Source organism: Vulpes vulpes, chromosome 1, assembly GCF_048418805.1.
Source record: "Vulpes vulpes isolate BD-2025 chromosome 1, VulVul3, whole genome shotgun sequence".
NCBI classification, from domain to species: domain Eukaryota; kingdom Metazoa; phylum Chordata; class Mammalia; order Carnivora; family Canidae; genus Vulpes; species Vulpes vulpes.
In genome coordinates, this window is record NC_132780.1 from 84,609,622 (window position 1) to 84,627,468 (window position 17,847).

The 17,847-nt window shown below is 37.6% G+C and overlaps 1 protein-coding gene and 1 pseudogene across 2 annotated transcripts in view; both read left to right on the forward strand.

The window, feature by feature from the left end:
* The window catches only part of SHPRH (SNF2 histone linker PHD RING helicase), a 90,632-nt gene extending 83,911 nt beyond the window's left edge, over positions 1–6,721 (forward strand). For both annotated transcript variants that reach the window (XM_025997968.2, XM_025997969.2), the window contains exons 29-30: positions 3,237–3,317; positions 4,716–6,721. In XM_025997968.2, coding sequence (XP_025853753.1) covers positions 3,237–3,317; positions 4,716–4,812 — 178 coding nt within the window. In that variant the 3' untranslated portion in view covers positions 4,813–6,721. The remainder of the gene's footprint in view (positions 1–3,236; positions 3,318–4,715) is intronic.
* Positions 6,722–16,355: 9,634 nt separating this feature from the next.
* LOC112919436 (proteasome maturation protein pseudogene) lies at positions 16,356–17,130 on the forward strand (annotated as a pseudogene).
* The last annotated feature ends 717 nt before the right edge of the window (positions 17,131–17,847 follow it).

Sequence of the window (17,847 nt, forward strand, 5' to 3'; positions counted from 1 at the left end):
CAAGTTGGCCTAAAATGGAGCCCAGTTAAAAAAAAAAAAAAAAAAAAAAAAACATTTGACTAAGCAGGATGGCATGCAGGTTTTTTTTTTTTTTTTTTTAAAGAGAAGGAGGAGCAAGGGGCAGGGAGGAACAGAGGAAGAGAGAGAATCTTAAGCAGGCTCCATGGAGCCTGACATGGGGTTATGGGGCTCAGTCTCTCAACCCTGACATCATGACCTGAGCCAAAATCAAGAGTCAGATGCTTAACCCACAAAGCCACCTGGCATGCAAGATTTGTATGGGGAAGAATATTCAAGCAGATAGCACACTTAGTGCAAAGACCCTGTCAAGACTGCCTGGTATGTTTGAGGAATAGTAAGGAGCCAGAGTTACCGAAGCAGAATAAGTAGAGGAGAGTAGTAGGAGATGAAGTCAGAGAGCTGGTAGGGGAGGGGATTTTATAGGGCCTATGAGGTCACTATGAGGACCTTGATTTCACTGTGTATAAGATAGGGAACCAACGGCAGGCTTTGAGCAGAGGAGTGACAAGTTCTAACTTGTTTTGAGATAATCTTTCTGAGTGCTGTATGTTCAGGGCCAGGGGAAAGGGGAACATATGAGGAGTAGAAGAAGAGAGAACAGTTAGGAGGCTGTTGTGTAATCCTAGTAAGAGTTAAAGGTGACCTGAACCATGGGAGCAGCAGTGGATATGATGTGAAGTAGTCAGGTTCTGGACATATTTTGAGAACCAGTAGTTATGTGTGGACAGAGTAGACATGGGATGTGAGCAAGTCAAGGTCAATGCCATGGTTTTTGACCTAGAAAACTAGAAGGATGAAGTAGGTTTCAGATGAGCCAGGAAGGACTACAGGGTAGAGCAGGTTTGGTAAGGAAAGAACAGAAGTCTATTTTAAATAGAAATTTGAGATGTTTGTTTGATATTTATTAGAATAATGGAGATAGGTATTCTGTAATTGGATGTACAAGTCCTGAGTTCAGGAGAAGTCTGTGCTAGAGATATATTTGAAAGTCAACAGCATATAATGGTATTTTTAAGTCACGGGGCTGAGTGAGATTACCAAGGGAATGTGTATAGATAGAGAAGAGGATCAATGACTGGACTCCAGAGCACACCAAAGTTAGAGGCCATGGGAGAAGAGAAAGAACCAGCAAAGGTAACAGATGAAAATCAAACAATGAGTTGGGAAGAAAATCAGAATAGAGAGGTTCCTGGAAGTCAAGTAAAGAATGTAACTCAAGAAGAAGGATATGACCAACTGTATCAACAACTGTATTATTAAAATGCCAAGTAAGATAAAAAATGAGAATTGACCCTTAAATTTAGCAGAATGGAGATCGAAACCAGTTTTGGTAGTTGTGGAGGCGATAGCCTGATTTGAGTATAAGAGAGAATAGGGTTTCATTTATTTATCAACAAACACTTATCTAGCAGAGAGGGTTTAAGTAATTTGTCCAAGGTCACATAGGTAGCAAGAGTGGCAGCGGGTTTCAAACATAGCTCCTCTGCCTCCTCAATCATACTTTTAAGCACAGTACACTGCTGTCTCTGCATCACTGATGGGACTCGTATTTTGAGCAGTTTTGCTTCAAAGAACAGAGAAAAGGAAGAGTATGAGATCAAGAAGTTTTTTTGTTGTTGCTTTTTCCTTTCATATGGGAGAAATAATGGAGCAATCCATTAGAAATGGAGAACTAGTGAAGCAAGAGAGAAGAGAGAGTGCCAGAATAATACTCAAGTGCAAGCCTTGGTTGTAGGTAGAGGTATGAATAATTCATCTATAGCAATAAGCAGGAAAGCACAGTATGTTCCTTCCCTTTTATTACAGTGGGTGAAATGTCCCTTTTCTTTCAAAAGCCAGCCATTCCACTTGTCATAGGTCCCATCCCTTCTCATATTCTCAAGGACATTCCTCTTGTAATATATGACCAGATAAATATGTCTTAATATCATCTGCTTTAAAAACACTCCACTGCCCCCTTTCCCTTCTTAACCTTACTCTCTCAGCCTTTCCGGTTGAGTTTTTGTCCTCACTGTGCCACTGAAATGTGATTCATAATATTATTATGACCTACTTCTTGCCATTGGTCCCTGCAGGTTCTTTTTTTCTTATCTACACTTCTAAATGAGCTTATCCAGTTCCAGAGCTTTAAGTAACATTTATATGTGGATGACTCTCAGATATATGTCCCTGGTCTAGACATGCCCTTTCAGCTCCTGTCTCAGACTCTCATTCCCAGCTCTTTTGCTTCACCCATAGCTGGACTCCACCTCCCCTTAGATACCTAGCTAATGGAAAACTCAGATTTAACATGGGTAAAAGAAAGTGTATTCCTACTGCATTCCTACCCACTCCAAGCCCTCCCCATCTTATAATCTGACTCTCTTAACTGTAGTTTCTCAGACCATAAATCTAAGACTCTTCCATACTTCTCTCTTTGTGCCACACATCCAAACCATCACTGAAGCCTTGCCAACTCTACCTGCAAAAGATATTCCAGACCTTCTGTTAGTTACTGTTTCCATGGAAACAACCAGAACACAACTCTCCATCTTATCTGGACTCCTACAGAACTCCTTAACTGACTTCTTGGTCTTCCCTTTGCTACCTAATAGGCCATCTCCCACACAGCAGCCAAAGGGGTGTCTACAGTATAATCAAGTATAAATCAAATCACGCATAAAACCCACGGATGACTTCCCCTCATAACCACAATAAAACCCAGATTCCTGCCATGTCCCTCCAGACCCTACACGATCTGTTGTTTCCTGCCCACTCTCCAATCTTATTTCCACTCCCTGCCTCTCTGTTAAAATACACTTCTGCCACGCTAGGCTTCTTTCTGCCCTTCATACATTTTAGGCTTGTTCCAAGCATGTTCTCTTCCCAAGAGCTTGCATTTATTTATTGTTGCTTCTGTTTAGATGCTCTTTCTGCTTCTTGGCTTAGCAGCCTCATTCCCATCAGTCATGTTTCAACTCATATGTCAGCTTCCTTATGGCATTATCTGTATCATCTAATTTATGTGTTTATTGTGTGTCTGCCCTCATTAGAATGTTAGTTCATTAAGACTAGTTTGTTTTATTTACTGCTGACCACCGCCCCAGCACCTTGATTAGTACTTGCCACAATGGGCACCGTGTGACTGATGAATATAGCATATAATATGTGAAGTCTTGTTTGTTCTAATTGGTTTTAAGAAGTTTTTGAACTTACCATTGTTTCATACCTTCTAGACCTACTATTGTACACAGATTCTTAATTAAAGCAACAATAGAAGAAAGAATGCAGGCAATGCTGAAAACTGCTGAGAAGAGGTACATAATAATCTGCTACAAGCCCGATGGATGTTACCTGTTTATATAAGGTTATACAGGTGTTGGGACTTCTTCACTTAGATGACCGGATACATTTTTTAAAGGCAAAACAGGACATTTTACCTATCTAAAATTTTCCAGTCAATGCTCTGGGCATCCTATATTTGACTTAATTTATTAATAGAGATTGTAATGTTTAAAAATATTTAAACTGCCCTACATTTCTTTGCCATGTTGGATTACTTTTTAAAGAAATCTATCTTTATGCCCACCCTAAAAGCCTTCGTCTGATATCTCTAAAAGGAAACTTACAGTGTTGCTTTATACATCACACATGCTGGTCACATGCACATGAGAAGATCTGGACTTAAAACTCAGCTGATGATTGTGATATTTGTTCCAAAGGCAGAACAGAAGCAGAGAGACCAGAGTGACCTTAATTTTAAAAACTTAATTTTAGGGACTCCTGGGTGGCTCAGTGGTTGAGCGTCTGCCTTTGGCTCAGGGTGTGATCCTGGAGTCCTGGGATCGAGTCCCACATCGGGCTCCCTGCGAGGAGCCTGCTTGTCCCTCTGCCTGTGTCTTTTCCTTCTCTCTGTCTCTTATGAATAAATAAATAAAATCTTTAAAAAAAAAACATTAAAATTATAAAATTTTATAAAGTTTAAAAATTATAAAACCTTCTAATATTTATTCCATAATTTTCTTCAAAGTCATTTTGAAAACATAAACCAATGCCTTACTATATATCCTTATGAGACAGGTATGGTTGGCAGATACAGAGAAATGATTGCCTTGGAAGGGATGTCTATACAGAGGCACAGTGCATAGCAAAGAAGCAATTTGAACCAGAAATCTCCTTCCATTGGTGGTTTATGAGAAGGAAAGAGTCTGCTGTGAAAGCTATTTGCATCAGACATGAAGGCTTTTTATTGCTGATGTTTCCATGTGTAACAGAAATCAGCAATTATAGTTAAGCTGCTTAAATAAAATAGCAGTTACAAGAGCTGTTGAAATTCTCTTCAAATACACTAACTTTGGGTAGTAAGAAGGCAGATTCTAAGGTGAGAGCTGTAGCAGCATTTGGCATGGGTTCTGTTTCTTTATTTTAGGAATTGTGGAGAGAAAAGACATTTTATAACAAAACCTAAAAGTGCTATACAGAAGTCTTCACTAATTTTGACGAGATGTACTAATGATCCTGTCATTGACTTTCTTCTTGAAGGTTCTTATGGTTCACTTACAAACACTTATGAGCAAATATGTTTTTATATTATAAGAATATTTTTATATCATTATGTCTTAATATTATTATGAGACTAGAGCAAAATATAACACAAATGTAACCATTTATTCCTTGGTTTCTTTCTGACTCTACTTCCTTGGGAAACCCTGCAGTCACACGAGCTCATCGGTGAAGCATCCCGAAGCTTCCGTCTTAACCTTGGCTGATCTGGCAGATCTGTTTACCAAAGAAACTGAAGAACTTGAATGAAGTACACTTGATTCAATCCAGAGACTTTACTGTAGTTAAGTTTTTCATTGCTTATAGAGAAGGTTACAAGTAAAAAATCCAGTAGATGTCAGTAAATACTGTTCTTCATTGAATGAATTTCTTTCTTTTTTTAGTTGTATGGTGTCCTAGTAGTTACTGAGTCCTTTCCAATTATCTTGTTTCCAAAAGATCTATAAAGATTTTTGATCTTACACTCCTAATACAACATTTATTTTTGTCCCAAAGAATAACTACATCTGATGATGCAAGGGAATTAAGAGAGGTAATGTGTACTTTTCTTTTGATAAGATCAGTCTTAAAAAGAGTTGGAGTAAGGGAGAGAATAAACTGGTCTAATTTTATATGACCTAGTATATTTGACCCACATAAATCTCGTTTTGGAAGGGCCTTCAGTATCTTTAGTACATGATTCACCAATATCTTGGTAGTAATATTTTAAGTAGATGGCAAATTATATTAACTTCTAGTTATTTGAGTAGCTTTAGACTATAACTCCATGCATAGTGACTTTACAGTAATACTATTCCTAACAATAAGTTAACATTAGGCAAGTTTTTCTTTTCTCTGTATGTTGCTACTAAAAATTGAAACATTGAACACTTTTCTTATTTCTATGTTGTGTTAAGTAGTATCCGTGTAAGCAGTGAACTTTAAATAGCATTTAAGTGTATTCATGTTTATCATAAAATTATCTAAACTGCTTTTTCTATTTTTAATTTTCCTTGTTTTTACATATTTTAAGATTGATGTATCTGTAAATATTGCAGTTTTTATCATTTTATTTCTTAATCATAACATGGAAGTATGGCCAGGTTTTGTGGGGTTTTTTTTTTCTTCATTATTATATTGATGTCTTGGATTCTTTTTCTTTCCTGTGTTGTTGGGAAACTAGACTTTTAACCACTAGTATCTAAATTTGTGATAATTTGTTATTTTATTTTACTAGGACTTCTCTCAAGGACTAGTATTTGATCTTTGGAATAAGAGAATGTCGTATTTACATAAGCAAATAATTGCAACTGATAACTGAGTGTTTCTTCTTCTGTGAAGAATTAATGGACTTTGAAATCACTAAATAAGGAGTAGGTTATTTTATCCTAGACATTTGATGTAACACAACTATTCTTGTTTCATTTTCTTTGAGCCTCCAGAGTTTTAAATGACCCTCAGGACTCATTAGCTCCTACTTAGCTGCCCAGAAAACTGTAATAGAAATATCCCTTATATCACATTTGTCCAAGAAGCTTTGGTGCTTAGTTAAGGTGCATTTTCTTATTCTAGGTTTATAGGGTGACATAATTCCACTGAAGAAAACACACACACACGTTTTTGGTGCTTATTCTTCAGTTGAAGGAAGATATGCATTGATTCTTTTATATGAAATTAAACAAGACTATTATTTTTGTAGCTCTTTACATATTATGAAGAGCTTTCCTGTACATTCACATTCAGCTTTAATTTGCCCAACAGTCCTGTGAAGTTGGTATAACTAATATCATTCCTCTTATAAAGGTAGAGAACCAAGGTTCAGAAATACAGAGAACCATGCTTGTGACACGTAACAAGGCAACAGTGGAGCCCAGATGCCCTAACTCCCAATCTCATGGTTTTTCTCTAAATCTTCTGTCATACTGAGATTCAAAAGGTCCATGGTTATAATTTGATGATCAGCATATTTCAGTATTTCTGTTTGTTTCCTAGTATTCCTTTTTGAGCTAAAGTTTTAGGGAAAACAATTTGATATGCTTCGATTTTGTAAAAAAAAAAAAAAAGAAAGAAAGAAAGAAAAAATATATATAAATACACCTATCTGTATTAGAGAAAAACTGTTCTTATTTATTTCTGTAAGATATCATTAATTAAATAAATATTTTAGTGGAAATTGAAATTTGGGGATTTATTAATTTCTGAGCTATACAACATTCAGTATATTTTCTTGTTTTTTGTTTTGGTCTCTTAACAAAAGATGTCAAAATAGTTTTTACTATAGAATTCCATATTTTATAGACATTTATCATTTGTTCAAAACAGTCACGGCATTTCTCCCAGAAAGTTGGTCAAAACAAATACAGATCTAATCCCCACATCTTCTTGGCTTCAAATGAAGGACTTTTCTGTTTCCTTCTTCCATCATTTTATATTTTCTGAACTATTACTGTGCTCATAAATAGTTGTTCTGAAGTGGGTGCTGTTTTAATGAACCAGTGAGGAAAAAAGAGATCGTGCCAATCCTTAAAGAGCTTAAATGTATTTGGCTCTGGGGAAGTATTCTCTGTTACATGAATCTGAGTCAGCTTATTAGGACTGAAAAGATGAGTTGTATACAGTGTAAAATACATGTGCCTAATTCCATATTTCTTTGCTACAAACCAGATAACTTTACTGTTTATTGCAGCTTCAGCTTTTCTCGTGGTCTTTATTGTGGCAGAACGATCCATGTGTTTGGCTTTTTAGGGATTCATCCTTTTCATGTCCTCTTAATAACAAACTAAAAACTATCGACATGGTAATTCAAGATGTGACCACAAATGCTTTATGAATAATTACAAACTCATAATTCGATAAATATTCAGGAATGGAATTGAGCCATACAAGATTAGCCATCAACTTAAAATGCCCTTTCAAGTGGACAAAAAAACAAATCGTCTTTTAAATCTTCTCCTGCTCTCATTTACTAGATTTAGTAAATTGAAATTTTAGTGTGCTTGAATTCTTTATTAAACTACAGAATAACCTTTTGAAATGCAAAAATCACCTATGCTAAAATGAGATCAGGCTTAGTTAAATAAAAGTATCTTTGGGGGGGGGGGGCACCTGGCTGGCTCAGTGGGTAGAACATGTGACTCTTAATCTTAGGGTCATGAGTTCAAGCCCTATGTTGGACATGGAGCTTACTTTAAAAAAGGTATCTTTCAGTTTTTCTAGAATTTAAACAAAATCCCCCCAATAACGTCATTTCATGATCTTTAACTGGCATGCCAATATAAAAATGAAATATCATTAAAACAGTACAGTGCAAGCAATGTATTTTGAGCCTGTCTACTCTGATAAGGGAAATCTAATCTTTAATAATATTTCTTCAAAGCGGGACCAATTAACTATATTTTATAAAATGTATGAGAATCTCCATGTATCTCTGTTATATTGTGAAACCCACAAGAATGCTATCTTGTTAAGGTTAAATAGGAACCACTCCCAAGCCTTCCTTTAGAGGAGGAGCCTGCAGGGTAATTGACAACCCAAGGAGCATTCCAGGTCTCAGGACAGGTATGCGGTGTTGCATCTGAATTCTAGAAAGCGCAATGTCACAGACAGAAAATAGCACGAGAACCTGTCTTCCCTTACCTTCAGCCAGCCTTTCCGGGACACACATACCTTGTCTTTGAAGGTCCCATACCATCCCTCATATTCTTTTCCATTATTTAGTATCAGTGACTTAAGACTGATTGTGCTTGTTGAAACTGACCTTCATTATATGGAAACTGAATCCTTTGTACTGCAACTTATGTATGCAACTTCTTACAAACCAGAAATAAAATTTAGCCTCCTCTATCTGTATGATGATCATTTGTATAGGTGTCTGTTATTAAATTGTTCAGTAACTTTCTTTCTTCCTATCAAATAACCCATCCCTTCAGTCTTTTCTTAAAAGTCTTCCTCCAAAGCCCTTTGTTATATTTGTCTCCTGGAAACTGGTTCTTATTTATGTTCCACACTTCTGATAGAGCCTGATCAGGGAACAGTTTTGTCCAAGGACTGATACTGTTTGTGTGAGATCTGCGATTTGTATACCAGCACAAGTGCCTTATGGAGCAAATATTTGTTCCCAAATTTCCTTAGAAATCTAGTGTCTCCTCACTTTGTTAGTGACTTGTTTAGAGTATATCTATGGAGATTACCTGTGTTTATTTTCTTTCATGACCATTTAGTTTATATTTACCACATCCCTAATTCTGTACTCAGAACTGCAAAGGCATGTTATGTCCCCTTCTGTTTCCCAGCTTCCTATAATCACATGAGAGCTACATCCAGTTATTTTTTCAGACTCCTTTTTTTAAAATATTTATTTATTCACGAGAGAAGCAGAGAGAGGCAGAGACATAGGCAGAGGGAGAAGCAGGCTCCCTCTGGGGAGCCTGATGCAGGACTCAATCCCAGGACCCTGGGATCATGACCTGAGCCAAAGGCAGACGCTCAACCACTGAGTCACCCAGATGCGCCTTTTTCAGACTCTTCATAAAAATTTCCACTAAGAGGAGAGCATTATTGCCTATTGATTGTGTTGAAAATATTTTCCTTTGGCAGACACGAGAAGATGTCTTTGGTAAATGCAAACCTATGCTTAAGAAGAGAACTTAGTGCCTGATCTTGCTTTATTATATCAGTATTTATCAGTGATTAGTTATTAAACTATTAAGCATCATTATGGGATGTTGTATTTACTTAAAACTTCTTCTGGGCTTCTCACTTTTTAATTCTATAATTGATTACCTGGTTACTTCTTTTATTCTGAGGGTGACCATTCTACCTTGCTTCCCACATGACTGCTTACCAGCATGATACAGTACAAATAAATACATAGCACTTCTGTCCTCTTATTAAGTTGCTAAGGACAACTCAGATAAGCAGACATCTGATTTATGCAATAAGTTCTTTTAAAGGGATGATTATTTTTACTCATAGTCTTTATGCATACAGCAAAGGATTGGCAAGTTTCCTTCTTAAATGGTTTTGGTCTTTCAAGCATTAAGATAAAGATCTTTACTGATTAAACCACTTTTTAATTCTCTTCTTTCTTCCTTTCTTCTAATCTGTTCTGTTCTTCCTCAGTTTTGAGACTGTTTGTCTCTATCAGAAAAGTAGTTTATCCACCATTACATAAAAGGGTACTTACCAGATCCCCTACCTGAACAGTCCTAACGGAGTCAGTGGGCTTGGGGAGTGAGCAGGGCACCCCTCAGATGAGCTTCAGAGGGCACCCCCCCCAAAATTGCAAATAGCTGCAGCTCAATGGAGAGAGTACTATAGCAGCCCAAACTAATGACATGACCCATATAAATAAAAGCCATTAAAGCCCTCAGTAATTTTGATACATATGAAAGTCCTGAGACCAAAAAATTTGGGAACAACTGCAATAGCCTATTTTTAAAGTATCTTCAATTACATACTTACTTATTCGTTAAGAACAAGGTAGGGAATGGCAAAAATTTTCTAGCCAGGCATAAATTTGCTATATGTACATGTTTATTGATCACAGACAAAAGTTTATGTTAAAAAATCTACCCGCACAGCGGCAACAGTATATGCAAGTTTGGTGGATCTTGTATATAACAAGGGTTCCGTTTAATTTTGCATCATGCACTGTTTAAAAAAAAAAAATGGTTGAGTTGCATATAACGCTGACTTTGAACCAAATGCTGTTGCCATATAAATATAAAATGGAATAGTGATAATCATTCTGTGACTGCTCTGTGACCACAGAGATAATTCTCACCTGTGAATGGTGAGTTGTATAAGTCACCTCTGTTGGCCACAGTTTCCGGTATCAATCAAATAGTAATCTTTGTGTTGCTGTGAAAGTGTTTTATAAGTTTGGTTAAAGTCCATATTCAGCCAACTTAAAAGGAGAGCATTATTCTAGATGACCTGGATGGCTTTGATTCAGTCAGTAAAAGGGCATTAGGAGCAGAAGTGAAACTTCCCAGAAGAAATTCTGTGGACAGCAGCTTCCACTCATGCCTGAGAGTCCCCACCTGCTCTATAGACTTTGGACTTGCCAAACCAACATCCACAATCACAAGCCAATGCCCTATAATACTTTACTATATCTCTCCTGCCAGTTTTGTTTCTCTGATCGAACCCTGAACACATAGACCACCCTTGGTTACCACTTTTAAATAGCATTATCATATTTCTTAGAAAATACACCCAAAAGTGTCTAGACATAACCTAAATGTTTGTATATAGAAGGAAGATTGCAGTGGGAAAAAAAGGTTTTTAAATTAGTATTACTAGTGTCCATTATGGCTTCCAGTGTGGCATGTGCACATTGCAGGACCAGGCAGGCAAGGAGATCATTAAGGTGTGGAAAGAAGATATTGGAACTTCTATTGAGTTGGGAGGATTATTTGTAAAAAGAGAAATTTAGCTTCCTCTTATTTAATACACAGATGAATAGTAACACCCTTATTCCCATCCACATATATGGCAGTCATATGTCACCTATGTAAGTGGAGATGGGGGGTCCTCACACATCAGGCAAGGAAGGGTGAAGAATTTCATTTTTGTATCAAGATGTTGGAGGGTAAAAGCTAGTCATCTTCCCTACTAAATGCAGAGGAGGGATGTATAGCATCCAATATGATTTTGATTATCCATAAGAAAGAAAGTTTAGAACATAAAATGGGTTCTTGAAGAGATAGTGAAATCATTTCTGAAAGTTTAAGAAAAGACGGAGTTTTATCAAACTACAAATGAACTCTAAGGTTCTTTTAAGTCCTTTAGTTAATGATGGTATTTCCCATTCTAGGTTTTGTTTTCTTTTTCCCAAAACGCATGGCGTTAAGTTCCAGAATCTCTTTACCCAAGTGAATAATAAATACCAAAAAGAGGGGCACTGCTATTTTCCCTTTCTAAAAAGCTCATAAGCAGGAAATGCAACTATTTTTTAAAATTTAATCAAGAATTAAATGAATTCAGTAGAAAAGGTGTTGCCTTCCATTGGGTATGCAGTAAATAGTTGTTGAATTTAATTCATTGGAATAACTGATAAACATGGCTCACATCAAAGCAGAGTTGTGAGGGCTACTGAACCATTTGCAAAAATCCAGTCCACTAAAGAGACCTGGCTAATTATAAACACTGAGAAATCATTTCACATTTCTCCTACTGTACTATTCCTGTGTGTTCCACATTTGATAGTACGTACTGTTTGATTTTTATTCTTTGATTCTGATATCAGTAACTGTTACACTAACTTTTATCTCTAAGACTTATTTAATATTGCATTGAGCTGTTTAGGTTTTTTTGGACTTCCATGAATCCAGCTGTCAAAAAATGTGGTAGCTCTGCCCTGAAATCACAAGACAACTGCATTGTCAGTGGATCTGTTGAGGAGGCCAGCATAAAATATTAACCATGTTTCTCTCACACTAGTGTCAGGAAGCAAGAATTTCCTGTTCCCTTCAAGGTCTTTATAGATGGGCTAAGAAATTGACATGAGACAAATTAACAGGAGAAAGTCAAATTTAATCTCGAACATATGGGGAATCCACACAGACATGGAAATTCCATGACAAGCAAAATGAGGTCTATATGTCATTCTGAACTAAGAGAAAGGGATGGAGCCTGGGACGTCAGAGGGATGGAATGCAATTCACAGGAAGTTGAAAAAGAGTAAATGTTTGCTGAGCCACTGAGAAATAATGGGGCACAAAGGACTTTGACCAAATAGGCCTTACCCAGTTCATAAGATAATGTAGTTAACTATGGTGATAGCCCTCTTCCTGGAGCAGGTCCTCTATCTAAATTATTTTAGACAGGGGGTCGGGGCAGGGGGGAAGCAGGGAGTAAAGAGCTTTTCCAAAATCTGCTGGGGTCTGACTGTTTTTAACTCAATAATCTTCATGCCAAAATGGCCCATTCTGGGGCAGCCTGCCCTTGGCCCCTACACTAGACAAAATCATGGGGTTTTTTTTCCTCTCCAATTGGAAGCAAATTCAACCTTAAAAAGCACTGATATCCAATAATAAAAAGACAGCCCAATTTAAAAATGAGCAAAGATTTTGTGTATCTGTGTGTGTGTTTTATAGACATATTTTTATTTCAAAATGAAGACATTGAAAGCATAAGAAATCCTAAAGTCCTATGAAATTACTTCAAAAATATCCTATGTATTTTGTATTGCCACAATATAGTGCCACTAAATGGCCTCAAAAACGATTATCAGGTAGTACAAATAGTAGCATCTTAACTCTGAAGGTTTTTTTCCCAACTTTAGCAAGAAGAATAACTGACAAATTGTATATCTATTTAAAGTGTACAGTGTGATGATTTGATATACATACACATTGTGAAATGATTACTAGGACCAAGGTAATTAACACGCCATCACCCCACATAGTTAAAAATCTTTTTCAGTGTGTGGTAAGAAAGCTTAAGATCTATTGTCAGCAAGTTACAAGTGTACAGTCCTGTACTGCTAACTACAGTCCTCATGCTGAACTTTAGAATCTCGGAACTTACTCACCTTATAACTGAAAGTTTTTTTTTTTATAATTTTTATTTATTTATGATAGGCACACAGTGAGAGAGAGAGGCAGAGACACAGGCAGAGGGAGAAGCAGGCTCCATGCACCGGGAGCCCGACGTGGGACTCGATCCTGGGTCTCCAGGATCGCGCCCTGGGTAAAAGGCAGGCGCTAAACTGCTGTGCACCCATATCTCCCTTCCCTCCAAACAAAACTATCTAAGTGGCCAATAAGCACATGGAAAGATAATTAACAGTATTAGGGAAACGCAAATAAAATGCAATCAAAACCATAGTGAGGGATTGGAGGATGGGAAGAGAGGAATGCACAGGAAGAGCACTGACGGATTTTAGGGCCGTGAAACTTCCGACATTGCAGTGATGGCTACATCACTATATGTATGTCAAAACCCATAGACTGTGCAACACCAAGAATGAACCCGAAGTGAAATAAGTCAGACTGAGAAAGACAAATACATTGACCCAGCAACTAAAGGGACCCCATGAAAAACTTCTTTATTCGCTCCTTCTCCTGCTTCCAAGCTCATTAGGACCTACACTCTGGCCTCACACATACCTTATACAACAGATGGAGTATGTCCTCCTTCTAAAGGTCAAGGACTTAATGATTTCTTTGGTCTTTCAGTACAATAGGAGTGACTAGGCAGGGTCATGATGAAGGTTTTCCAAGACCACTGACTCACCAAGACCCCTGACTCCAGAGCATAAGTGACTTGTGGAGGACACCTAAACTCTCATCTTTGTTCTTGGATTACTAAAAGACATGTACACCAGACCACCGTCCTCAATAAAAACCCCAGTCCCCAAGCAAAGACAAGACCCATTTTCCATTTCTTTCTGAGTCTTCCAGATGCCCTGTCTGTATCTATAATCTCTCTCTCTCTCCACTAAACTCTGCTCTTACTGCCTTTCAGCTCATGTTTGATTTCCATCCTGCATGAAGCCAAGGACCCCCTTGGCTGGTCCTGCAGGATCCCCTTTGGGCCCTCAGACCCAGCCAGCCTACATCAACATGATTCCACTCATAAGTGGAATCTTCAAAAAAAATTTTTTAATAAATTAATAAAAAGCAGGATAAGACCTATAAATGCAGAAAACAGATAGTTGCCAGAGGGAAAGGAATATGGAGGTTGGGCAACATCAGTGAAGAAGAGTGAAAAATACAGGCTTCCAGTTACAGAATAAATGAGTTATAGGAATAAGAGGCGCAACATAGGGAATACAGTCGATCCTGTAACAGTGATGCATTGATGTACTGGGAGAGATGGTAGCTACACCCATAAACATAGCATAATGTACAAATTCGTCAAATCACTAAGTCGTACACCTGAAACTAATGTAACATGATGTGTCAAACATACTCAAATAAATTAAAATATTAAAGATTTTAAAATAGAGTCAAGCCCATGAAAAGTTAGTGACCTCTTCCCCAACTACCTTATAAGTAGTGCAGGTGCTTCTCCCCTGTTCTCTATCACCTGCTTATTCATGACCTGGCATGGATGACTGCCCTTCCCCCAGCTCATTGTACACCCATTCCTATTTCCGGGATTTGTAAATGATAAGTCTTGTGACTCAAAAAAAAAAAAAAAAAAAAAAGGATGAATGTTAATATAAACTATGGACTTGGAGTGATGATAGTATGACAATATAGGTTTGTTGATTGTAACAATAGTTAACAATATATGTTCATCCAATGTAACAAATTTACCACTCTGGTGTGGGATATGATAGGATTGGGAGCAGGTAGGAGCAATATGGGAATCCTGTACTTTTTGCTCAATTTTGCTGTGAACCTAAAATGGCTCAGAACAATAAAGTCTATTTAAAACACACACACACACAGATATAGCATTTCACACCCACTAGGATGGCTATAATAAAAAAATAGACAATGACAAGTGTGGGCAAAGATGGGGAAAACTGGAGCCTTCCTATATTGCTGGTGGGAATGAAAAATGCTACAGCCACTTTGGGAAATGGTTCATTTCTTTACAAAGTTGAACATCCACTTACCAGCTATGCCACTCCTATGTATTTACTAAAAAAAGAAAACATATATCCATACAAAGACTTGCATATGAATAGTCCAGCAGCTCTGCAAATTGTGAAACACAGAGTTCCCATCTGACCCAGCAGTTCTGCTCCTAGGCACACACCTGTGTTAGTCTGCTGTGGCTGCCATGACAAAATGCCACAGACTGACACGAGAATTTTATTTCTCACAGTTCTAGAGACTGGAATTTGAAAGATCAAGACGTTGGTAGGTGTGGTTTCTTCTGAGGCTTCCCTTTGGCTTGCAGACAGCTGCCTTCTCCCAGTGCTCTCACATGGTGTCTCTCCTGAGTGCCTGTACCCCTGATGTCTCTCTTTTTCTAGGGACAGCAATCACATTGGATTCTAGCCTCACCAAAAAACTTGTTGTTGCCAGCATTAGTTACAGCAGGGAGCCTGGGTGGTTGAGTTAAACATCTGCCTTTGGCTCAGGTCATGATCTCAGGGTCCTGGGATGCAGCCCTATGTCAGGCTCCCTGCTTAGCAGGGAGTCTGCTTCTCCCTCTCCCTCTGTGCTTCCCCCTGCTTGTGCTCTCGCAGTCTCTCTCTCAAATCATAAAAATATAAAATTAAAAAATAAAATTACTCTAAAACAAAAATCTAAAAAGTATGAAATGCTTCCTTACTAAAGTGATTTTTTTTAAAGTTGTAGCATCTAGAGTTACCAGCTATAATTGCCCCTCATCTGAATAAACAGCCATAGAAATGGAATGACTAAACAAAGCATAGATCAAGTTCTTAGACATAAAACAAAGGTGGCTATTACCTTCCAAAAATTCACTAAGCTTGATGGTACTCTCATGAAAAGCCTTAATCTGGCACACTTGCCAGTTTCTAATAAAGAATCATAAAAAAAAAAAGAATCATATGATACTTCACCTCAAGTAATGACTAACCAATAATCATGTAACCCTAAAGTGATGTATTTTGTCCCATCCTAGAAATACATCATAGTGCCAATCTACCTTTGCACTCAAATATTGACTTGAACAGTTGAACGATGAAGCTCAGTTCAAGGAATGAGATTGTGATATAAACTATAAAATGAATTGTGAGCAATGGCATACATCAGGGATTGTTAACCTCAACACTATTGACATTGTGGGCCAGATCACTCTCGTGGGGCCTGCCCTACACATTCTATGATCTTTAACAGTATCCCTTACCTCTGCCCCCTACATGCCAGTAGCACATCCTAACCCCCAAGTTATGACAACCAAAAATGTTTCCAGACATTACCACGTATTTCCTAGGGGGCAAAATTGGGAACCACTGCCATAAGTCAAGGAAGATTTCATGAGTTTTCATGGTACTAACACAAACTGTGTACCAAAAGAAAAAAAAATCATGTTTGATTTCTACTTTACTTGTATAAGCTCTGTTGATTTGAAATATCCAGAATATTGTATAAAAAGCAGTTCCGGGGCGGGACCGGCTGACAGTAATAGAGCCGAACGGCTGTTCACAGAGCAAGTGAAGATGAATGCCAGAGGACTTGGATCTCAGCTGAAGGACAGTATTCCAGTTACTGAACTTTCAGCAAGTGGACCTTTTGAACAGCATGATCTTCTTTGAAAAGGTCTCCCTTGTGTGAAAAATGAACTTTTTTTGCCCAGTCATCCTCTTGAATTATCAGAAAAAAATTTCCAGCTCAACCAAGATAAAATGAATTTTTCTACACTAAGAAACATCCAGGGTCTGTTCGCTCCACTAAAATTACAAATGGAATTCAAGGCAGTGCAGCAAGTTCAGTGTCTTCCATTTCTTCCAAGCTCAAACCTTTCATTGGATATTTTAAGGGGTAATGATGAGACTATTGGATTTGAAGATATTCTTAATGACCCATCACAAAGTGAACTAATGGGAGAACCACACTTGATGGTGGAATATAAACTCGGTTTACTGTAATCTGTTGTGCTGTTCATGAAAATAGAGGGGCTGCATGTTGGTTATAGTCATCTTTTTACTATAATTTGATGTATACAATATTAAAAGTACTGACACATGAGAAAAAACAAAAGCAGTTCCGTTGATCTTACTAAATTTAGATTACCATATTCTTTGCCAGTTTTATTTGGAAGATATCATATTTTGATCTAAAATTTGAATCCAATGCTGAAATGCCAGCTTGGAGCCAGAGGAACGAGTGTTTGTATTATAGTAAAAGACTGCCCATTGACACTTATAAAGGGAAATATTTATAAAAAATCAGGAATGTAATTTTATAATGAGTTTTGCCACATAGTAGATTTGCTATCGACAGACTTTGCAAATACACTCGATGTCTTTATCATTAAAGACACCAACTCAGAATGGTACAACTCACTTTCATTGTCCCTGTAGCCTATCAATCGCCTAAGAGTGAAGGACATCATCATTTAAGTCTGATACATTGTACTTCAAGGGTTGTAAATATGAACTTAGTGCATTCTGAAACTATGGTATGGATGGCAGTGCCCCACACATTTTGATATGTCATAACAGTAATATAATACCACCTTGTAACATTGATTTTCCCACTGAAAAGTCTTTACCTCCCTCAAGAGGATCATAAGTAGACAGGATGGTCTTTTAAAAGATGGGATGGGATGAAATGGTTAATAACTTTCCCTCCTTCCTCCTTCCTTCCTTGCTTCCCTCCCTCCATTCCTTCCTACCTCCTTTATCAAGAGTCACTGAGACACTAAAGC